Genomic DNA, 27,220 nt, shown 5'->3' with positions numbered 1-27,220 from the left:
GGATTTTTTTACAAGTTTAAAAACAAAATTCACAAGTGTTATAATATGAATACTTTTAATGTATGTAGGTCATGTGTTTTAATGTGTTGGAATAGCAATTATTTAATTTTTTCGGTAATCAAGATTAAATATTGAATCAAAATATATGCAATGTTTTTATTAACACATTTCGATTAATAAAAGATAACAGATGCCTACTGAAGCTATGTAATTAGTTATAGAAGTTTTCGAGCTGCTCGCCTACTCCACAAACCCTGCAAAACCAAATATTATTGATCCACAAGCCATACTTAATACTATCATCTCTCTACCTTGTTTATTGGTCAAAAGTTGGTTATATACAGGCCATAATATCTACGTGTACGAGGATGCTTATTTTAAAATTCAAAATAATATTAATTAATTTCTCATCTTTTAGCAGATGAATAATAAAATACATACATAAGCAATGATAAGACTATTTTTTTAAATTTATCATTAACTTGATAATAATTTATATTTACTATCACATTTATATTCTTATATATTATAATTACGTATTTTACTTGAAATTATGTCAAAATTCTAATGAGCGTAAGCAATAAAACGAAGTATCTACCCCTAAATTGGAACAATTATCCCAACAACCGGCTAGTATACCATACTTATAAATACAAAAAATAAATATCATATTGATAGAATATCTGTGATCTTTTGTTTAATCTAACTAATTATCAAATAAAAATAATTACAAGATAAAAAAAACTTTTTATATACCACGTTTTTAAATTTTCTGTTGAATCTTGACAATTCTATGTATTAATAAAAACTTTTTATTGTACTTGATAGAAATACTGAATAAATATAGAATACTGAAATATCATTTTGACATTTCCATAGTAACGCACGTATATATTAATAATTTATTTGCTAGGACCCCCTTAGCAACCAACAATAATAATTTTCCACACAAAACAGAATTAACTGTAAATGAATTCAATTCTGCTTAAAATGGCTAAAAGTATTAAAAGAATGCATTGCCGTCGTGTTCTGATATATTCTAAAAGTTTCAAATGTCTAGCTAGTCGAGAAGTAAGTTAAAAATCTTCAATCGTCCTATACAAATCTTGGAAAAACAAGAAAAAATTTATACTGGACGCACAAGAAAAAATCTGTACCGGACAAACAAGAATACGAGCTAATAAAAACGTGGTAATAAAAAAATAAGCGAATTTATCGTAATGTACCTTTGTGGACTCATACTTCTTATATATTATTATTATTATCAACAGAAAATAAATCTTATCATTATTACATTATAACATACTTAGTTGAGTTTTACTCCTTTGAAGAGTTATAATTTTTATATATTATATTTGCGATATATTAGGTAAATTTAATAAACTACAGAATATAACATTATGTTACATGTTACATACGAAGTATATGAATTAGAGAGAAAGAATACATAATCGTCTTAAGTTATACCTACAGATGTGATCTAAAAATAAATAAAAGAATGCGTTTATTAATTATCATTAAAACGTCACATTTTAAATATAAAAGTCAGAATAATCCGATTTATAAGCACCAACTGAAAGTAAACCCGCATTAAGTTAATCGCATACGTTCGTAATTTTGCAAACACTGCGCTGAAATATCCTCCACATGGGGTGGGAAAGTTCCACTTCACTTTATACTTAAAACATTTCATCCTGTGGGGCAATTAAACCTTTCAGGCGAGATAATTATTTACCTTGCTTTTTTTCTCCTGCCTTACTCGTAGATATAATACGCCTACTTAGGTATATTATTACAAGTCTCTGTAGAGCTTTTTGTTCTTTTTAGAAATGGTTACGTAGCAGAGGGGTTAATTTACAACGGAGTGTTCTTTATTTGAATGTTGTTCTTATTCCATAACTCTGATGGAAAAGTGTTATTTTTTCTATCTATATTTTTTTGTAGGCAACCTTGCTATAACCTTCATCAATGTAATTATTTTATGTAACAAACCAGCGAACAAGCTGAGCATAATATTTTTGTAGCATATTTTTCTTCTGATAATAATTATACGAACTTTTTATCATTTAGTTTCCTGATAATGAAACTTTTCAAAGTGATCTGACATTAGGCAGAGAAAATTCAACCATATTTATTCCACTAATTTAAGTTACAAATAAGTTGTATATTCACCATTAATTGTTATTTTACCTACTGTAAACTTTAGCAGACATGAGTAGGAAAAATATGTCAATTCTAAAGATCTTCTTGATTGAGTATTCTGTGGTTCCCCTATCAAGATCACAGAAGCCACTCTATGTTTTTTAAATGCTTTACTTATATGAATACTATAGCCGCACCTTGCAGGATTTATATCAAATTTTAAAACCTGGGGGTCATTTTTTGTTTCATTTTTACATCACCAGTTTTCAGGGAAAAGTCACCAACCCTCAAAAAGGTAGTTTTGAGTTGAGTATGCCACTCTTAGCGTAAAAGTATGTTCTTTAAGCATTGATGTACTACTATCAGTGTCTTTAAGATGCAAAAGTCACCATGGTACATTGGTTAGGTACACAGTAAAATGTTATTTAAGTCCGAAATATTTGTTTTTCATTGAATGACTGTCGAAAAAATCCTAACAAGCATAAGTTATTATAGGCGGATAAACAATATTGCCACTATAAAAATAAATACTTTGTTATAAATATAGAAGCAAAAGTTACTAAACTATGTTTGGTGACTTTTTCTTGGTTTGTTATTTGAAAACTTCTTATACTTATCCGAAACAGGCAAAAATAACTAAACAGGAATTGTTACTTTAGCTTGTCATAATAAAATATATTTGGTCCAGATTATTGACAAGCAAAAGTCACCAAACCACATTTTAGCCACCTTGCTTCCTTCAAAACTTTCCAGATGTATTAATTAGCATCAAACACTAAAAGTTACCTAAAGAATTTATTAAGAAGACACGAAAAAATTATATAATGTAGATAAACCTAAAAAACATTAAAACATGATTTTCCCTTCATTTCCAAACTTTCAAATTGCGATATCTCGAAATGATGTTTTTTTGGGTTGGTGATTTTTGTCTGAAGAGTGACTAATGTATAGGATCCATCTTTATAGAACAAGGATGTCTTTAACTTTGCTCTTGTAATATGATAACTATTTTTTTTTCGATAGGAGGACTACACTAACTACACATTATGAGAAAGGAAAAATTGTAAATATTTAACCACTTTAATGTAAATAACACTTCAAATTCGTATTCCTCTCTGTTAACGGTTGAGTATCGTGACTCTTAATATTCCTTCCATTGATGCCTGTATTCCGCACAACTTAAGGTATTGAGAGGCCAGAAGCCAGTGTTGCCAATTGTCATTCACAAAAATATGCCAGATAAAGTTCGAAAATTAGCTAGATGGCAGAAAAAAATGCCAGGTTTTTTCAAAATTTAAAAGTGTTGTATTTTCAAGTATTATAATAATATTATATTCTTAAATGATATTATGATACTTACATAAATAAAAAGTATATGAGTATCAATGAGAAACAAAAAATATAAAACATATTACTAATAGTAATGCATACAATTTTGGCTTGCAATAAATAAAATTTACACTGTCGATATTATTATTTCCTGCCTTTATTTCGTAATACTACAATAGTGTATAATAACTAATAAATCCTGGTAGCTAGCCAAATTTATTTTCACTGATCTATTTTAGTAAAATTGATAATTACGGTTCACGTGCCCGCATTGGCATTTACTGATTACCTGACAACCAATTTACATGTTAATCATAGTTCATCATTCATTCACGGCTGGACTTACATGGGTGACCAACTTTTTTGGACTGAGTTCTACTTTTTATTGTTATAACTATGGTCTACTGACTACTCGTTATCAACTATATATACTACATTACTAATGTTTTGCAAAAGTGCGAAATTATGTGATCTTGTATCCAGGTCAATCGAATAGCTCACTTGATCGCGCGGTAGTGGGGGCACCCGGACTCTGTTGTATGCGACGTCATACCGACATAATTTTGGAAAACTTCAGAAACCTAGATATATAAGAGCGAATGTTCTTATCTGTTATGCTACCGATCCGACTCTGAATCTACGAATTATTTCTTATAACTAGCTACAAACTAGTTACAAAATCTAGAAGGTTTAATATTTTTCAAATGAAAAGCATGGATAGTAATTGCACTCTCTCGAATGTTTATAATATGTATGATTTTTAGGATTTTCAGAATAAACATTATTGTCGACTGGATGGATAAGGTGATAAAAATGTAATTAACGCAACACGACACGTTGTCATTGCATATGGTCTCATTAAAATCGTTTAAATGTCTGTTATATCATATTTGGAATTTGTAGGTACATAAGTTCGCGTTTTTTTTCAATAAAAATGTTTTTTTTGGAATTCGTCGATCTACCGTGGTATTACGGAGTCATTCCACTCGTGCCTTTTTAGAATCTATTTTAGATTAATGCTAGTTAATAATAACATTGCTTATTAATTTTGACGCTATACTATTAGATTAGATCAGTGGCATTGAATTTATTTTCATAATAATTTTGTATGTTCGAAGACAGATGAAGTTTGTGCAATAGTCTATTTTTTAACAATATACATGTGCCATTTATAAATAAAAATATTTTAGTGGTTGGCGATGATGGCAATATACCTATTCTATAAAATATAGCAATTGATCTATGATGACTCATAAAATATATTAAATAGGTATGTTAATTTTGATATCTTCGCGATCAACAACTGTTGGACACATCTGATGTACCTACTATGTACATTGAGGTCAGGGGCGTAGCCATATTATTAAAATACATTAAACAAACATAAGTACGCAAAGTCACGATATATTTGTTAATTTTAACTATACGATATAAAAATGTATTTTAATAAGTTTATGTCATATTATATTATACTAGAAAAAATATATATTTATAAACATATATTCTTTTTAACACTACAACCGGCCTAGATACCCAATGACAGTAGTGTAATTTAACAGTAGCGTATTTATAAATATAAGTGAAATAATCACAAACACCTAGGCTTTGAGAAAATCATATAGATATATTATGTCCTCACCGGGATCGATCCCGGAGCTCTCGTGTGAAATGCAGGCGCCTTACACACTGTTATATATTGCACGATTATAATTAAGTATTTGTAATGAAATTGTAACCTACAAATGACTAGAACACGTATTTATAATACATAATCACAACGCTAAAAATGATTGACGCATATTTGTTAAAAATGCAATTAAGTATATTTGAAATTAAATATTTATATTGAGAAAAAATAATGAATTAATAAGAAAATGCCTTCTTTATAATATAATGAATAATATGTCTTTTAAATGTTTGGAAAAAAATGTAAATAGGAAAAAAAATTAAGCGGTAGGAAATGATGAAAATAAATTAATAGATTTCACTTTGATGACCTCTATTACTTACGACAATTATCTTTTAACTCGCAAAATGTGACGTAATTTTATTGTTATATGACATGTATATTTTAGTACCCATTATTATTTTAAATACAGATCTGTATAGACCTGACATTATAAAGTATCGTCAACCGTAGAGGTGCATAATTGGCATACACAGGAAATGAGCAAATTTTACGTACCTACCTTTAATAATATAATGTGAACAGGTAGTTACTTATTATGCAAAATATAGTACAATACTGTGCAGGTATCACAATGGATGAACGTACATAATAATATATTCCTCAGATAGGTTTAGTTGTGCTTAAAATGTGCTTCAGGCTTTACTTTTACAAGGATTTGTTTAGGTAATATAATCAATATGTTTTTATTACGTGTAACCTATGAGCTTGTTCTCATTATAATATATGCTATTGTAGGTTCCTGCATAATCCTATATTATATTTGAAACATGCTCCATTAATGCAATATCTTACTCATAGTTAGTAATTATTGTTCGAAATTCCAAACTATTCCAAATGATAGTAGGTACCTATCTACCTATATATTTATATATTATAAAAATATTAAAATTTACCATTCATTTCCAACATAAAAGCACCACGGCAGCCTAATACATTCTAACTAGGGATCCCGAGCTATTTTGGATACCTATGATTGGTAAACATAATGCCGAAACTTTCGGGATTGATTTTTTTGTCAATTTTTATGGAAAATAAAATAAAAACGAAAATATAACAGAAAAAATACTTTTAATAACAAAAAACTACATTCTAAATAAACTGAGTTTGAATGAAGTTTGATTTACGCCCATGTGTAAGTTGCCGATTCATTTTATTTTTTCACATGGATTAATAAAAATGAGAAAGATTGGAAAAAAAATGCTTCGCACTTTTAACAAAGTAATTCCACCATGATCTCATATGTTTTACGGCAGTTTCATATTTGGCTGACTAATTTATGAGATTTATGAACCGGATAGGCCATACACCATGATTTGCTTCACTATTTTAAATCTTGCTAACCCATTCGTTAAGTCTTTACTATCAGAAATAACAATCTCATATTAAATTCACATTATTATTTATATTACAATATTATTTACTCCATTAAACTTATGTATTTCCAAGATTGGAACGTACACAATATTAACAATAAATATCTTAAATGGTATAAAATTATACTTACTAAATTTATTTTTGACCGATTATATCAATGTTATTTGTAAATATATTTTTTTTATTAACTATGTAAAAAATGCCAAAAATAATAAAAATGGGATCCCGGGATTTTGGGATTACAATTTAGCAATTTCAAAATTTTGGCTCGGGATTGGATTCTCTAATTCTAACAAATGTATTGAAAGTCACTTGGACCCCCCTCCGAAATATAATATGCAAAGCATACCGTCTAAATGGGATGTTTGTTGGTTCTAGTCTAATTCGATGAACATAATAAAAAAAAAAAATTATACAATAATAATGCTCATGTCTGATGTATTAGAAATGTGTGTTTGTTTGTTATATAATTATAACTTTTATTTTGTTAGTATATAATAATATTATACTCATAGCTACATTTATGACTTTGTCAATGATGGGATAAATATCCTGCAACGACTCCATTTTATAGAACGTTAATAACAAGTTTATGGCTTTACCCATCAAGAGCGCCAATGCGCCATAATGGTTTTGTTATTTTGTGTCAACCCACGTCAAATACTGAGTTTTATTTTGACATTGACATTTACATTTATTTTCATGTAGGTATATAGCGAAACCACTGTCTCGGTCACTCTTTGAAGAGGAGATAGGTCTCGTGATAGCAATAACAAACTTATTCGCCGGTAAATTAGACAGACATATTATTATAAATAAACATTTAATTATACATATCTGTTCTTCAGAGCCATATTGTATTATCTTCAAAAATAACACTTTCAAAATAATTGTTCATGTCCTTAATTACAACTTAATCTTTTTAAAAATATCAAGATTGGTAATTTAGATACAACATCTATCAATATTGAACTGATTTTTGCGATACACTTGTTGAAAGCCATTAATTCCCTCGCTTCTCGTAACCCAACCAGTCCCACCGAGAGTCGCACCAACATGAGATAAATTTTAGTTTTAACCGACAATAATACCATAATATATTTAATTATCATAACAAACAAATATAATAATTATATAGCCAATTCAAAACACGTGAGAGTTCGTTTATATTCTGCGTTAGCTTTAAAATAATTATCATAATTATTAAATGATTGTATACGACCTGTTCAAATGTTCACTGTTTTGATGCAAATTATTATGATGTGGGTATGTTAACAGCTGTTTATCGGCTTGTAATAATGATAATATGTCAGTAATAAAGGCAAAACTATCCTCTCTGCTCTACGTTAAATAACACTGGCAGTTGTTCCGGATCGGCGAGCTGAAACTGCCGGCAGTATTTGTTCAATCGTGCAAAATTGAAAATTGATAAAGTAAATTTGTTTGGAGCTCGACGCACCAGTATTCTCCCCTTATGTCTCCAATATATTTAAAGAGAATTGAGCTATAAAAGATAGAACCTATGTTAAACAATTAGAAATTTAATCAACATTACTATAGCTAATAGAAGTAGTAGCTATATCAATACGGAATTTTAACTGTCAATTTTTGATGGAATGCTGTATGATTATTTGCAAAGTCAGAGTAACCTTCAATTTATTCCGCATTTTATTTCACTGTTTTATTAATTTTATCAAATTTAGTTTATTTTTCCAGTAGTGTTAAAATCGAATGTACCTATTAACAGAGTAACAGTAAAAAAATAATCAGCCAATATTGATATAATATTACCAATAGCAAACAATCTTTTTCTCGTGTCATCCCCTATCGGAAATCGGCCACTATCAGAAGGCGATGTTCACTTTATCATCTGCTATCCAGAAAAGTTCTGTACAGCAACACTAGTACTAATACTAAGGTTCTTAAGCCATTTAAGCCATGAAATGCGGCGTCGTTCATTATTAATCGTTCTTTGTATAACGAGTGGTGGAATACAGTATATTTGTAATACGATCATGTGCAATTTAGTTTAAAACGTCAATATTTGTCACTTTGCCAGTTCCGTGAATTTTAAGGACACATATGTTGAAAGCTTCAACTTTTCATAAAAAGCAATAGTTTGAAAATAATAATCTCATGTTGTGTACGTCTTGAATTTAGATTTGTTATGTCCACAATGTTTTGTATTCTTAAATAAATAAATAAATAAATAACTAGAATGTGTTTTATCAATCAATTAATCAATTAAATGTTCAATCAAATTTATTTATTTTAAATATAATGAACATAACAAATTACACATCCAAAGCGTTCACGACATGGTATACAGATAGATAGGTAATAGTATTTCCTTTTACGATTTTTTGTTACCTAATCATTTTCTTGGTAAAAAATATTTTAAATGCGATCCTAAGTAAATATGACAGTTAGTCTTTTGTAAATATATCGGAATAAGTTAATGGAGGTAGATGACTTCAGATTTTACATTGCCAATATAATAATAATAATATATTAAAAGAAGTGGTTAATAAAAACAAAATCACAAACTTAGTCATAGTGGGACCGGCAAAGCATTATTACACAAAATAGCCTCCGGTTTGGGCCGATATATGGCTGAAACTTCTCCGAGAAAGGCATACAATATGCTGCATGACTCCACGATGTGCTCCGTAGTCTGAATCTCACCACACTCGCAGCGTCGAAACTCTTTCAAGTCCCATTTATACATATTATGTATTATATATTTCGATCACTCATCTTATTCAAAAATGTCTTTATTTTCGTTAGTCTACGGTAATAATATGTAGCGCTTTGTGCAATCAAATCGGCTTTTTAACGACTATTTACACAGCGTTTTTGTATTGAGTCAAACGAATTATATATATATATATATATATATGCAAGGTGAGTGAATGCTATGCTACTTATAGTATCTATATTAAAACTAAGTTTATTTCAAAGAGTCTGGATGCATTTTAAAAGCGTGATAGTCGATAGTGCTTAGAAATTCTTTTAGATTTTTAACACAAAGGGATCTACCTACTCTTAATTTCTTTTTTGTGTTCGATCAAATTCTTTTGAAATTGGAATACTGGACGATTTATGTTCAACTCAACACAATATTTTCCATTAGCATAGGTAGGTATTTGAAATTTAAATTTCGTATGTCTTCTTATTTGCACAATATTAAGTTGTCTGCCCTTTTATTTAAATCCGAAATATACGAAACCCACGAAATTATCATTGAACTGATATATTTTAAAATATAATATAATAGAAAGACAAAACTGTAGTCGTATCTAATTTTGACTCCATGGTATAAGGGACGAGCAGTATGTTGCTTTGAAATATTATTATCGCCTGATAACAACAATCACTGAAGCATGAAACTATAGCGCATTGAATTGATGTTACATGTTATTATCAAGATCTTCGAATGTCCTGTGATGCCCCAAGGCGCCAAGAAGCTCACATACTCAAATATTATTACCTAATTAAATGAGTACCTACTTTGCCTCGAAAGCTCGTAATGAATTATTTTATTTTGAAAATAAAACATTTTTATAAATAATACTAATAATCAATGTGGGGTAATGTTTTTGTTATATACCTACATAGGTAATACATTTATTTTTGAGACTCCTTTACTTTCGTCTGTATGGATATTATCCGTGGCTCTATCCGACTGACTTTCTGTTGGGTATGCCTACATACTGTAGCTTAAAATTTACAAGAGATCTTTATTTAGCTACATATTTTTTTCAGACTTATACGCGGCGTAAATTTGAACTCTGCCATTCTTGGTGGTGTTTGCTTGTGTGTCTCTGATAATTACCTTGGGAATCGAGGGCATCCGTTGTTTGTTCTCCCAAGATACAGAACTAACCTGTCATTAGTAATTAGGAAGGCACTAACCATGTTTACTGAAATCGCTTCGGATATTGATATATTCCACTTACGTAGGATGAATTTAGGTGGACGTTGTTTTATAAGTTTTTAAGATAAGGTCTATCAAAGTTCACTCTGTGTGCTTCCATCTACTTTTATTTTTGTTATTTTATTTTATTTCTTTTCTTTTCGTATTTTATTTTATTACTTATTGTATTATTAACTCACATTTCTCTGTATTTTTATTTTTTTAAATTGTTAACACTTATTTTATGTCATGTCGTGAACACTTTGAATTTATAATTTGTTATGTTCATATAAGTATGTAAAATAAATAAATTTGATTTAATTTGTTTAGCAGACAAATTAAGTAAGGTCCGCGATAAAATCAACTGGCTTAAGAACTTCCGCGATTGGTACGAGTACAGCTCCACCGAGCTATTCTGGGTAGTATATTATCGTAGAATGGAGATTGCTTTTGTGGTAGAAATCTCCATTCGTATACGAGATGAAATAAGAACTACATTAAGCAAGAAATAAGTATTACAGTTTTCTCAAATGTTAGTTATATTTTCTACAACGCCGTAGTAATGAATTTGTTTGGATGCTAATCGTTTTTCTTCTTGCGAATAAAATTACATTTGCCTCAGGGAGATTGCACTTTTCTGTAAAATGACGTAATTCAATTACCGGCTTTGAGGTCATAAATGCAATTGTGGCGCTGAGGAGCGAGAGCTCTCTCGGGATTCCTAATGAAAATTGCATTTACAGACACTACGAAAACACGTTGTAACCATAGGTAACATAGGTAACTATACTTATATTATTAGTATGTATGCGCAAAAATAAGTTATTCTCATAAACAGTGATACTTAATAATGAATTTCATTATCGACCCCATTACATACATTTAATAATAACTTCAGATTATTATCAATAATATTAATATTATCACTAATAATTATCAGTATCTCAATGATTTAAAATATTAAAATTATACAAAACGACTTTATAACATAAATAGATGCCGGTATTTGTTGTGTTTAGTGTTCAATATTAAATGGATTTATTTCAACAGATTCAGTCGATAAATTGGGCAATCAGCACACTATTTATAGATCATACAAACGGAGATAAAGCTAAATATTATTGATTGAAAAAACCTTGTAACATTTCTCCGGATATTGAAAAAATATACACGACGTAATAATTAAAATGTAATTTTTAACTTAAATATCATTTTGACATGAATTTTAATTCGTTTGAATTACCTAAGTAAATTCTAAAAAAAAATAACGATATGAAATATAAAAGTTCAGTAAATAAACCATACAATTTTATTTGTTATCTACTTTACATGAAATCATAATACTTTCACCAACAATATCTTCTTATCATTATATATCACCCAATATTATAACTAGCTAAACGTTCTTCACTGATCATACTTTTTATATTATATTTTTAGTTTAAACATAACCGTAACATACATTGATGGAAAAATGATAAAAATTAATTAAAGTTAATATTAATATTTAAATCCTAATAATATAATATATATATATACCTACCTAAATACTTATGACAGTGATATTACAAACATATTATGTCTGATACGACACAAGCATCTTTCATATAGTCTCATATTCAAATTATTTTGGTCAGCTAATTGATATATAATTTTCCAGTAACATCGGGTATGTAGATAATATTTTGTTCAGTCGCTATCTAGTACTTATGTATCATAAAACGTCAAATAAAAATGGGACAGTATTGCGCTAATTTGGACATTTAGAACAATACTAAGGGATGAGTAAATTACCATAATGATAGAATATGGATAAATAATCGTACAAATTCTCCTGGGCATGTCATTATAATGCTATTATCCTCTAGCAATCTAGTTTACGATAATCGTATGCAGTAAAAATAAGTATTCAGTAATATTGGTGTTGGTACCCATTGTAATGGATTTCATATATATTTTTTTCAGTAAAATGGAATGTCATTTAGTATTATTTTTATCATTACTCATACTAACATTAGATCTGAATTTAATTTGAACAGCATATAAATATTATTTTTAATTCGATGTATGTGTACACAAAATCTATGTTTTTTACTAGTATACTATTATAATAATTTATTTATTTTTAAGTTTATTATGAACCGTCATAGTAATCCCTAAATTACCCTTAAATGGATAATGCTGAGATTTCAACCCAGATATTTTTTTTTTCAAAGTTTTTGTCCTACATTAAAGTATAGAGTAGTTATATATTATATTAATTGAGTTGAGTGCAATAATATTTTATAATATAGAAAATAAATTTAGTAATAATTATTGTAATCACTGTTCCAACTAAGCAATTAATTGTTTTTTTGTTATATCATGGTGTAATCATGATTTAATGTCTCATAAGGAGATAGATTTGCCGCGAATAATTAATGACATTTTATTGATGTATGCTTTTATTTAATTTAAAAATACTGCTATCTTTTATTTAATACAATACATGACTCTTTAATAATACTTATATATTTAAATGTGACATCTGATTATATCGACTATCAAAAAATACAGGTGTTTCGAAATGAATAAATTTTGTGTAATACAATAGATTTTATACAGTGCCTATATGACAATACATTTCAAATGTTTCTATACAACGTTTTTTAAAACTGTCTAAATGAGTATATTGAAAGACATTATGAATACAACTGAAATACTTACGAGGAACTATATTATTTAGAATATTTTCGTTGATTCTTTGATATTATATTCACTTGAATTATATTAATTTCACTGAAAGTAATAATGTTCTGTAATAGTTTTTATAACACACAATAATTTAATAGGTTCTATGAAATATAATCTTGTACATATCCTAAAAGTTTTGTCGATAATAGGTAGGTATAATACACATCATTATAATAGGTAACTTGAAACGATCCCGTATTATTATTTTGGAGATAGGGTTAAAATGAGATTTAGGAAACAATAAAGAAAGTAAATCGTAGTACGAAATATAATAATTTTGTAATGTAAATTGCAATTATAATTAAGTAAATAAATCTCCTGTTACCATAACAATATTTTAATTATTCTTAGCAGGTATCTAGAATATATAGATTATGGAAGTCAGTACAAAATAATTACGTAACGTTTACTATACATTGTGAATGATAATTAATTAATAACCACAATCAATATTACAAGTATAAGTATAATAAATAGTCGTAATCTAGTCTTATATCCGTATGTAATGAAATATCTATGCAACTTCTAAACGTATCAAATACCTATTATATTTTGTTTCCTGGAATTCAAACTAAAAAATGATCAAAATAGCTAATGCAACACTACGACTAAACAAGAAAAAAATCTACACTAAAAATAGCATATACCATCAAGTTTAGTATTTAACCGAACCATTGTTGTACCCATCATTACTTCTATATGCGCGGTTGTATATTATTTACTATTATTTCTTCTTATAAGCTCATCGTTTACCTTCATCCAACAAGCACTCTTTGCTAGTGTGAACATGGTTTATATAAATGCGGTAGTTGTACACCAAACCTGATACCGTGATAATTTATTAATAGCTGCTCGAAATATAAGAAAACCCGATATTGTTTTAAAAAATAATGAAATAATGTCAATATTTTAAAATGAGTAAATATTTCCTAAAGGCAAAGGTCATGGGCAACATATGACATTTCTAAAATAAATTCAAAATTATGTAGGCAGTGTCTATGATATATTGCGCTGTTAACCTCCTCAAAAATGAGACACACTTAAAAAAATCCGAAACATAATATCTTGACCTTGACAAAAACTCATTGATCTAATATATTTTACCACGTTTTTCTTAGCTCGTATTCTTGTTTGTCCGGTGGTTATTTATCCAGCACAAATCTTGCAATCGATTTTTAACTAACTTCCCGACTAGCTAGACATTTGATACTTTTAGAATATATCAGAACACGATCCCAATGCATTCTTTTAATACTTTTAACCCTCTTTAAATAGAATTTATTTATTTATTTAAGAATAAAAAACATTGTGGACATAACAAATCTAAATTCAAGACGTACACAACATGAGATTTACATTATAATAAATATTACCATCACAAGAGAGAAGAAGAGAATATAGAATATAATAATAATAATAACAGAAAAAAATTAAATCAAAACATACTTAAGTACCTACATACAATAATTTAATACAGAAAAATAATATTTTGAAAACAAAAAACATACAATTTTATACAGTTAAATAAAGTTTCAAAAACAAAATGCAAAGTACATCACTGAATTGAATTCATTTTCAATTAATTCTGTTTTGTATGAAAAGTTATTTCGGAAGAAATCCGTAATCCAATCCACTATTATTGGTTGCTAATGGGATGGTACTGGCAACTAAATTATTTATATATACGTGCGTTACTAAGGAAATCAAAATTACATTTCAGTATTCTATATTTTGTTTGTTTGTTGCAAAATAGCAAAAAAATGATTTGTTGACTAAATTATTAATACATAGAATTGTCAAGTTAATATGATTCAACAGAAAATTTTAAAACATGGTATATAAAAAGTTCTTTTTATCTTGTAATTATTTTTACGTAGTTTGGAGCTCATCAGAATTGGTACTGAGCGGCATTCGAACTGGAGTCCAGCCAATGTACTTTACCGATTAAGCAACCTACACTATATGTATACACGATCACGCCGAAAGTAATCAAAAATTTTGCGTCAGAGGCTTTGTCTTTTTTTTTTTAATATTAGCGATCATCTTTTGTGATATCGAATATACATATTAATAATATCGGTATAATTAATATTTTGATTGGTAATAAAAATTGTGTTGTTGTTTTTATTTAATAAAACGCATTTTTGTTTTTTGTAGTACTTATTCCACTTTTAATCAAGAGATTAGAACCGGTTTCGTCCGCCTCAGAGGGACATTTTCAACTCTACAAAGTACTCAAAGTACTACAAAAAAAATGCGTTTTATTAAATAAAAACAACAATACAATGCAGTTCCACCATGAATTGACAGTTAACAAAATAAAAAAAAATAATAATTGTGGTTGAAGATTGTGGTGAATCTAAATATAATTAGTAATAATATGCTCTTAAAATATCGTCAGATTAAAATTGTTTGCTTTCTATGGTTTTACTGATCATCAAAAATTCGGCTAATGAAATCGGTCTTGATCATTAAATCGAGGTGTAAGGAGACAAAACCATATTTACGAATTTATATAATATTATGTATGCAATGATTATACGAGTTTTGTTACCTCGTCTGTAGGGAGTGCCTGGGAAGATTTTTATTAACTATTTTCTGATAAGTTTTTCTTTGGTGTTACAGGAAAACGGGCCCGCGGGAGGTGCGGTGCACTCCAGACTGGGGCGAGACTGCCGTAAGCGAGGATCACCTCTGGTCACCAACTTCTGTTTCCGGTGACTGTTGCTACGTTGGTGACCAGGACTGCACGGTAAATATAATATCTCCGCTATTTGCCATCTACTTTAATTGAATCACGGATATGAATCCTGCGGCTGAGTAAAATTCACATGTTGTTTATTTAAAATGCATGGATATGATAAGAATGGGTTGAGTGGATAGCTAACAAGTATTCCTCCTTAAAAATTCTATTAATTCGATATATTTTTTCCGTCAAAGTAAATTAAAACGCACCTAGATTTTTTTTTTGATTATGTGAGTTCAGTTTTGAACTTTTTCATAATGTAATCTTTTGAGGATGTTGATCACTAAAATTACATAATAAATTCAGTCATTTTCTGTGTAACATAGTATTATCGTTTTCCATTCACTTACACACCGCAGTGTTAACGTGGTGACGTTTTTACAACTACGCACATACAATAATCGACCCATCAATGAGGTCCTCCCGAAGAATAAGCATTATTATAGAATATAATACACACATAATCATCACAACAGTGAATTACAATATACTGTTGTATACGTCATACACATGCAGTGAAAAGCAACTTTTCTTTCACGAGGAAAATAATATTATTAAATATCAAAATCTTTTCCGGTGTCAATATCCGATCAATTATTTTATAAAACAATAAAATCTTATTCATTCTTCAACATATTATTTTTAAAATCCTTACTGGGCCGCATGCGAGCGTTAGGTCATTCGGTTTTAAAGAGGATTAACGCTGTGATTAGTTATAATATATTGTGTTTTTGTATAATAATAATAATAAAATTCTTCATGGTGTTAGAAATAATAGGAATACTTCCAAAACACCTTTATTTTTGTGATATTATATCTACTAGTATGATTTTCCAATATTTTTCATTTTATCAAACTCATGTTACTATCAGCCGGATCGGTACATATTGATACAGTTTTCATTATAAAACACCTAGTAGGTACATACAAAATATTGTTATGGGGGACCAATAATATATACATACTATGTACTAGGTACTCATTATACCTATTGGTCACACACAATATACTTTTTGTTATATATCTATTTATAATAACCATGTCCTTGCTTTTTCGTACACGGTGGTTGTTAGTAATTTTGAACAATCACAAACACCGAGGCTTTGGGAAAATTACATAAATATATTATTGTGCCCTCACCGGGATCTACCCAGAGCTCCCGGGTGGAAGACCAGCGCTTTACTCACTGCACAACGAGAGCCGCCCATACGTAATATTATTTTCCGATTAAAATGCTACTACCCTATTACCTTACAATCCTTACATCACCCTGTTTCGGATCATGGCTTAGTTTAGGGTAAGGATAAATTCACATCATTGCCCGTACCGATTACTACGTGAGACCTATCACGCGAAGATCGTTGTTGTATTACCGCTAGTGTTAGTAAGGGTTGATCATCACGCCGAAATCAGTACAGCTTGAATAATTTATAATGGGTTTCATGACAATAAAATTGACAGCCATAAGCTATGTTTTATTAAGGAATCAACTGAAAAGATCGTGTTGATAACTGCGTATATAAAAATGTATTAATATTGTTGTATGTTTGAGCAACTATTATTGACCTTCGTTTGTGACAGGATAATAATGTACTTACGTCATTTTAAGCTGATTTTTTTTACCAAAAATACAAAAATATTTCTTAACTACATAATAATAGTATTAATAATAATTATTAAGTAGATATACATACATTAACAGCTTCACAGATGATGACGACATAGGTCATAGACAATAATATTTTGTTATCCTGACTATTTTATAAGTATGCATAAATGGCAACATGTTTTTTATAATATTTATTTATTATCTTGAGATGATAATGTAAACCATTATTATGTTCACGGTTGATTTTAAAGTTCATGAGTGGCTTAGTTCGACAACCTATGAAGGAAGAATGTTTAACGTGCAAATTCTGAATTAATTAATTAATAAAATCTTTAATTAAAAAATTATTTTAATATTGGATGTCACAAGTTGAAACATGCCAAGCGATGTCATTTTCACAGATGTTAAATTTATATTTTGTTTACATTTAATAGCATTTCGCTAATTAATAAATTTAGCAAGTCTTTTTATTACGTGCCTTATTTAAATAGAGGGTCAAATCCAGTGGTTGGAAAATTGTCAATCTCGAATCTTTCAACCTCGATTGTGTATAATGTAGGATAAAAATCAAAAAATATAATATGTTGGCAAAAAATCGTCATTTTATAAAGTCGTTTTTTAGCGATTGCATCATAATCACACGTAATATGCAATTCTATTGGCAGTGTCACGTGAGTGACTGATATACAAAATGAGTGACGAATGCAATTTGCGGAAAAATCCTAAAGACAATTTTTCAACAACAAAATTTAATTATCTTTGGTGTGGTTACAATATCGAAGTTCGATTTGATATAAATAAATACCTGCCATTGAAATTTTTCCATATTTTAATTTTATGGAAACATAAAAGGTACATAACTACCTAGGTGCATTACAATTATGAATTATTATCAAGTCTGTCTACAATATTTAAAATAATATATTAAACTATACTGACATGATTAAAATAATCAATATTAATAATAGCGTGTAATAATAAGAAAATATAATATACTTCGTAAAAAACTATTTAAAAATCCTTTTTAATGTTTTTAGATATATACCTACATACGTAATGAATATTTTAAGCACATTATAATGTGAAATATCAGTAAAACTCATTAAATCGTCTTTTATATACTGCCGCTAGATGCCTCTAGGAAATCGACAGTGGTCTATCGAACTCCCAATGGCATGTTTAATATTAATCCTGGATAGGTACTAAAATAATTAAAAAATGTATTAAATTTTACAGATTAATCAATATTTTTTCTGGTTGCGACACTATAACCAAGTTTATAATACTCTAATTTTAAATCAGTAATGGAGCCGTAGATTAACTAATGTTAAAATAAGTTTATAACAATCACAAGTTAAAAACGAGCATTTTTTTGGTTAAAGAGCTTTAATAGCTATCTACTTGAAAAGTTTTCCGACCACTGCTCTAATCTAACCCTTCACTAAAAGTTTGACTTTAATTTATACTAATTAATAAGCGCGTACCTCTAGGAAAATATATCTCCGTTGACAACAAATTAATGATTGAAAATGTTGATTTAATTTTAAAACTTTTTATGGTTTACTTAAAAATTTTGCGTACCTACCAATCTACCAAAAAGTTTTTTTCAGTATGAAAGTTTTCAAGACGCTCGAGGTCCCAATCAATCTAAGTATAATTACATTATTTTTTTTAAATATCCTGCCCACTCGGTAGGTTTAAATTTTTTAAAGTTTTAACTATTTTACAGGGCGATTAGATTACTTAAAGTGAAGTTCAGGATAATTCAAGTTTTTTTTTAAAATATAATACTGTTAAAATCATAATATAATATCTAGCCACTCGTGCTACAATGAGTTGTCTCCCACTTCAGAACAGAGATTAGTAAATTGCACTTCTGATTGGCACTACAGGCTGCGTACTACAGGCTGAACAAATTGCAGCCCGAAAAAAAACATACAGGTACTTATGGTTGGAAACATTTTTTCTTTCAATGTAATCTCCTTGGAGTTGCATTCACTTTCACCAACGATGCTTCAAAGCAGACAACTCAGTTTTATAGAAGGTTCATCAAGGTTTTCAACTTAGTGCTTTCAATGGCACTACGAGAGCATCGTTCATGTATTTTTCTCCACTAAGAGGTTTTTTGAGGTTATAGAAGAGGTGAATTTTTGACAGTAAATGTCATGCGGATAAAGCGGATGCATCATCAATTATTATTGAGAGTCAATGACATGCAGCGAATGTCATTAAAATATCCACTTTGTGAAACGGCTATTAAAAGATGATGCATTTTATCAGTATTTTATTCTTGATATTATCATCTCTCAGTGTTGTTAAATGTCTAATATGATAATGTGCATTTATTTCTCGTAATGATTACCAATCATGATGATTCCCTTATAAGTCTTATAACACTAGAAAACTGATGCCATTATAATAATTATTGCCAGCTGAAAAAACTGACAGATTTCTTAAAAGGCACTGAATGGCTATATCGCAATTTATTCTCCTTTTGTTTGATCTCTATTTGGCAGGAGTGGATCCTGGTCCAAGTGTAATATTGTGTTCCATCGATTTCAGTTATCTAAAGTGCCGGTTAGTTGAAAAATAAAACCGCCTCTACCTATACAACATGCAATCTAACCTAACTCCGCTCATAGGTATCGAATACTAAGTCCTGACTATTCTTCACTTTTACTGCTACATAATCGTGTGATTCAAACTCCTACAAAAGCCCCTCTTCACTTTAATCTCAAAATGAACTTCCTAGTCGCTGAGCATCCCCACACTGGATCCGGTTAAGAGGAGTTATCAATATTTGTACAGATCCTCAATATCAACTATATAAATCACAAATTTTCATTTTGCCGACTCCTTTAAAAATATTAGACACCATTAATAGATGGTGGAAGTTTTGACTAAATTACTCGTGACCTGTTCGACCCACGAACAATTAGAAAACAAGACAAGTTAACCCATCTCATAGAAAGGTTGTTCAGCAATAATCTGGCCTTTATTGGAGCTTAGATAATAATTTAGATGCGCATTAGCTATTAAACATTCTCTTTTACTGTTTTTTTATCATTTAGAAAATGGTGATAATTTTTCTACGAAAACCTTATAATTGGGTTATAACTTGTAACGTTATAGCTATTGTTAGTTGAACAAGTGTTTTTTTTATATTACAGAACCAATGCCTCAAAGAATTGTCAATTATTAATTATGGGATATCAGAGGATATTAGAGAAGTAAGTTTAGATCATTTGAAACATTTCATAAATATACCTATTAGAAAAAGTTTTCCGAAAATATATTATTAGTTCAGTATTAAATACAATTCCGATATAGCAAGCTTTAAACTGAACAAACGTACAAAAATATCGGATTGAATACCTTAAACAAAATGTTATCACTTTGCATTAATAATTATTGCTTACTAGCAAAAGACAATCTGCACCTAAACATATTTTTCTCATTCAATTCCAGTAAATCATTGATATTCTACATTCACTGCATACGTTCACTTATGTTTACTACTACTTATATCAAAAGAGGATCGCCTATATAATATCGATTAGACTGCAACACGTTGACTTTGTCAATGTGATTTTGTTAGCATTGACAAATTACATAAACTTCGCATATAGCGCTGATACAACATTGTTGGTTGTTGGTTTGAAAAAAAAATATATTGGCGTATACAACATAGTAGAAACACTTAAGGCCATGCATTAGTTGAGACACGGTCTAAAAAGATCGTCGCTAGGCGATGCGCGGTTTGCGGGTCGCGGGTGCAAATGAGGCATGTCAAACCAAATATTATTTGTCTTATAAATCCAACATGTGTCCATTTAATGTTCTGTTTATTGTTTTATCAGTGACAATAATAATATATTCATTGACATGTTTTCTTTTTAAAGTAAATGGGTAACGTTTTAAGTCATCTTTACACGATTTAGGAATTATTACGGCCGTCGCCATCACGAAGCAAAATGACGTCCTTCCAGCTCTACATGCTCTCTCAGAATGGGAGCGAGTGCAAAATTTCGTCGCGCCTATGGTAGAAAATTATTTGGCGTTTCACTGATGAATCACCTTAATATGAATATCGATGTAGTATGTAGATCCAAAAGTGAACGCCACCATACACAGAATCTATACCTACTATCCATAGCGCGCGAGTCAATTTTCAAGCTAGTTTAACCTGCCGTTTCATCGCGCCGGCCTATCAAATCACATAGGATGAACACATAAATAAATTAATGCCAATGGCTGCGATTATAACGACATTACATTTTAGGTTAAGATAACCTTTCAACAATAATTGTATCACCATGCATTGATATTTTTTAATTTTTAAAATCACAGTTTCTTTGTCAGACGTACCTACAAATACATTTACCTGGCTTGAATATTTTTACTGTTGAATTTTTGCCGTTTCCACTATATTGATTATGTGCGCGGAAGTGAATGCAACTTTGTTGGCGCTCCGTGTTGGGATTATGCTAGTGTCGAGTCGAATTTCAGTGTGCATTGCGCCTCACTATACTAAAAGCGTAGTGCCTATTTGTAATAATTACGACAGATTACCTAATATGCGTCTATATTGTTATCCCGGCACTATATCAAGAGGCCATTAGGATTGTAACTGTAACTATTTCTACGAAATGCTCGTCAATATAGTATTACATTCTATCAATTATTCCCTGTGTATTCTATATTATGGACTGATTTGAATATATCGTGAGATCTAAATGCTTGGAGAGGTTAATGGAATGCATTAGTCTGTCAGATATCAATTATCCCTGATTATCCAACCATACTATGTGATTACTATTTATGGTACTTGATTTAAATTATCAGCTTTTGTCAAATGACTAGTTAGTGAATAATCTGTAATATTATAAAATAGTCTTCTAATTCTACATCAAAGGGATATTTTATTTGAGTTGGACATTACAAATTATAAGTTTAAGATGTTCACAACATGACATGAAACATTATTATAAACACGAAAAGTAACAACAGCTATAAAAATGAAAATATAAAAAGAGAACATAATATAAACATACGAAAGCTGTGAAAATACCATTATACATATATAGAGGTTCAAAAAACTACACCGAGTTTGCTAAGAAGACTCTATTTTAATAATGTATAAAATAGCGTCCACCTAAACTCACCTCACGCAAGTAGAATATATCAACACCCGAAGCAATTTGGTTGAACATACTTATCGCCATCCCAATTGGAATCAACAGTGGCAAACTTAGCATACATGTTATCAATATATTATTCAATCAAGATACTCGTAACTTAGATACCCCCCGAAAGATAACAATATTTTTTATTAATACTGGGAGTGATCTGTCTGTTTGTGTGTTCGTTTGTAAATGTTTGAATATTACTCGTCTAATTGGACTACGTTGAAGTTCTTCCATCCTGAATTCCTGAAATGGCTTCCAATAATAATGGCATCGTTTCAATATTACTACATGTCATAATTGACTCTACTTTCCAGAGAATACAGCTCTAAGAAAAATATAATAAGCGTGTATCAAATGGACACGGTCGCTAATATTATTATTTTGTTTCCTTTTGTAGAAGCATGGACCACGCATGAAATGTTCAGCATGCAAGATCATCGCCCACTCGAACTGCATCGACATCCTGATGGACCGGGTTAAGTTCCACTGCAAGCCCACCTTCAGGGATGTTGGCGTACGACAGTACAGAGAACAAACTACCACCCACCATCATTGGGTCCATCGAAGGACCGAGAAAGGAAAATGCCGGCATTGCAGCAAGGTTTGTTATTTTTTATCTACCCACAGAAGTCTAAAATGAAACATGTAGGTAGTAAATATTGTATTATGGATTAAGTCGCCTTAACAGTGATACATGTAAGTAGTCAATCTTTTAAATCAGTAAATTAGCGTTATTTTAAAATTAAGTCTCAATTTTTTTTTAAATGAATTTTACTATCATATATTAACAAAAAGTGTGTGGATTTATTATTTTGAACAAAATAGCGTATCACAAAACAAACATTCGGACCTGCTTTTTTCAGAACATATTGTAGTATTATGTATTTCATTACACCTTCTTTCATTTTCGATTGAAAATTAATGTAACAACAATAACAATATATATACCTATACTTATATAATATATGGCAGGGGTGGCGAACCTATTTGCACGACACGCGACTGTTTTATCTTGAAAAGAGAAAAAAACCAATAATAATTTACAGAAAAGTTTTACGAATAAATAAACTTACCTTATTACCTTATTACCTTACCTAAATATACAGCCATGCGTTTTTCCTTCGGTTTTTACTATTATTTTTATTAATCGATGCGCAGATCGCATTGTACAAAAAATAGCGGCCCGTGGCGAAAATTTACTCCTGAAAAAAAAGAGCCGTCTAATATAATAGATTTAATAAATTTTAAACGCATTTACAAAACCATTAGTAAAGTTAATGTTAACATTATATAGTGACGTATTTATGAAAAAAAAATATATTTTATAATCTTTGTGATCCCAAATTTGACAAGAATTAGGCATTTTATTATTCAAAAAATGGGCAAGATTAACACATTTTAAGATAATTCTAAAGATACTCATTATAAGCTATGTCTTTGACCATTCAAGTGTGATAAACATCCTATGAATAATAATTGCATTATAATATTTATTGACCTAAGAATAAGGTAGTGTTTTTTTGAAATACGCCATTTCTTTTGTCATCCCCCAGTGGTTAAGCTACAACATACGGCCGTAGCCATAAATTGACAAACTATAATTGAAGTAGGGAGTAAAATGATGTTAACGCGCGTGATTGAACATGTACCTAACCGGAAAAAAATCTTTTTTTTTTAAACGGTTAAATTTATCTACAACGTTTAAGGTATGTCCAGGATCATGCTTTGAAAATAGAAAAAAGCTCCATTTTGACCCACTCTGAGCACGTCCGCCCTTAACACAATAAAATAAAATAACATCCTTTACTGCATCACATATAAAATTACTTAGTTACTGTACAGACTATAATAATAATATGTAGGTGTAGGTACATACATCAAGCTACAGTATACGTATTAAATCATAGATATTGCATATTATTTGGAGTTGGTATGTGCTATTTACACGCATTGGATGGGAGAACTTCACATATGGTATATATTATATAAATACCTTTCGGTTTATTGACCCACATCAAAGAGCGATGTTTTAATGTTATTTGATTCGTTGAATTTGGTATAAAGCCATTGAAACGTGTGGCATGTAAATTTTCATAATATTGATATTAGATAATTCTCAATAAACTAATGATATGAAAATTAATTTATTACTGTTCATATCGTATAGATTTATACAGATCTATGGAGCCGCACTGAGAGGTCTTAGCTTTATTATATAAGAAAACTTAAATATAGGTAACGTATAAAATTATTGTGGATTACAATCTACTTGCATATAAGTTATAATAAAAGCTCTGAAATATATGAGGCAACGCTAAGAAAAATATGTAAAACTATGGGGTTAAAAATAAACATGACTAATTATTTGCTATAAAAAGAAATTTAATACAAAAAGATTCAATGAAAAAAATCACACAAATTCTGCTGTGGTGCGAATGTTTTTTTGTGTCAACTTAATAAATTCTTTTGAAGCTTTTTTAAGTTGAAGTATTTAGCAGGGGTTCGTTAGTCGCATATCTTGTTAATCAAACAAGCACTTGACTTACAAGTTTATTTGACTTCACCGTTGAGGTTTAAGCTTGATATCCCTTTTTGTCGTTGCAAATTAATTATACGTCTACAAACACTGGAACCCTCTGAGACATTGTTGAGTTGGGCCAAAGTTTACCTTATGTCGTATAATTTAGATTCAGAACAATTAATACAATGATGGAAAATACAGATTGGAACATCCACTGAAATGCACAATCATTTTAATTTTTCGATGTCCATATGAATATTTTTTTATTATTTTCATAGTAGTTTCTTGAGATTTAAAAGGATCAAAAAATATATTATTGCCCACTGTGGCATGAAATATTATTTTACAAAAAGAAATACTGTGTACTAGACAGATCGTTCTGGAATTGCGGCCATGACTAAACTTATTTGGAACGGTTTTGTGTTATTTGAAAGTGATACTGACACCTACTATGAGTCGCCTGCAATGCCAAAAGAATCTGACACCATTCTACCTATGGTTTGTCGTATTATTCTTTGCCCTTTTCTCTTAATGTAATCGATACGTATTTACCTACGTAATAATATGTGTGAAATGAACCTAGAATATAATAATTGCACTGCAAAATTAAAAGAAATAAAAAAAAAATGAATAAACATTTAAACAATGCAATTCTCTCCGCCACTTAAATTCAGGGAATATTGTGTAACATAGAAATATTTTTTTTTATTATAATCATATTTTTGGTAGCAATCAACTTACTCTTTTCAAGAAATGCAGATCCATCCGGATTTAATTCATGATAATTTATAACATGTATCAATCACTAGACATTTACTACACATAATATACTTATATACAGCACTAATGAAAAATTGTAATCTGCAATGGTAATAAGTTTTTATCTATGCGTTTATTCGGTAATAACTCAAAAAGTACTGGATCGATATTAATGAAATTTTCATGGTGTAGATACTTTATTCTTTGATTTTTGGTTTTCATCGATATAAAAAATATAAATAACGCACAGTATGCAACTATTTATGTGTAAAGAGCGGGCTGAAAATTACACGCCTAGAAATCGAACTATTAAAAATACAAAAAACTCATTGTATATATTTCAATATTTTCTTTCAGTATTTCAAAAGTTGTGGGAAATCCTTAGTTATTTATAAATTTGGGTCTTGTCTATTTAATTAAATTGTCTATTTTCTAATAGCTGATATACTGAATTATTTGTTAGGTTAGGACCGTTAGGTTATCACTATTGAATTCATGAATTTTGCCGAAATCAGCTATGAAAATGCAGCTGATCCCACCTGGCTTCCAGTAAACAGACTTGTACCAAATTTTATGTTGATAGTAAGTACTCATTTATTAGGCTTATCATGTGACAAAAATACGTGTTAAATAATTTTTATATGCGATGAATTCCAAGTGATATATTAAACAGTGTATAAAAAGATTTATCTTATTTTTGTAATGGAATATATTTTAGGTTATTGTTTTTGGTTATTTTATATTATAAAATAAAAATGATATTTATACTAAGTACACATCATAATATCATGCTTTCACAAAAATAAACTCCATTTAGATGGGTTACTTATCTCTAAGTCAAAAAAAGTTAAACAAATCTTAAGTTATTTAGACGTGCTTAAATTAGATAAATATTGTGCGAGAAAAAAATCTGTTTTTCCCGAGACACACAAAAAATTTGACAATTGATTGGGCTGTAAATGCGAGAGAGGAAATATAGTAACATCCACCAAAGGCTGGTGACCTATCGACAACTTAAATATGAATTTAATATTAGGAGCCACATGGTTTTCAACTTCAATGGGACCGTATTTTAATGTCTTGTCCTTCTTAATAGTAAGCAAATAATACAATAGAATACAGATTTATGAAATAATATTAGATTTTGGAATCTTAGTATCCCCAAAACAGTGATCCCATGTTGGTACATACATTATATTATACATTGTATTG

The 27,220-nt window shown here is 29.6% G+C and overlaps 1 protein-coding gene across 7 annotated transcripts in view; it reads left to right on the top strand.

The window, feature by feature from the left end:
• The window catches only part of rdgA (retinal degeneration A), a 243,091-nt gene that overhangs the window by 116,626 nt on the left and 99,245 nt on the right, over positions 1-27,220 (top strand). For all 7 annotated transcript variants that reach the window (XM_085959201.1, XM_085959204.1, XM_085959202.1 and 4 more), the window contains 2 exons: positions 15,810-15,936; positions 23,126-23,329. In XM_085959201.1, the coding sequence (XP_085815327.1) occupies positions 15,810-15,936; positions 23,126-23,329 (331 nt within the window). The remainder of the gene's footprint in view (positions 1-15,809; positions 15,937-23,125; positions 23,330-27,220) is intronic.

The sequence above is a fragment of the Rhyacophila brunnea genome, unplaced genomic scaffold, assembly GCF_057557595.1.
Source record: "Rhyacophila brunnea isolate RB1 unplaced genomic scaffold, BYU_Rbru_1.0 scaffold_8, whole genome shotgun sequence".
Taxonomy (NCBI): Eukaryota; Metazoa; Arthropoda; class Insecta; order Trichoptera; family Rhyacophilidae; genus Rhyacophila; species Rhyacophila brunnea.
The sequence above is the reverse complement of the archived record's forward strand: the minus strand, read 5'-3'. Positions and strand labels throughout refer to the sequence as shown.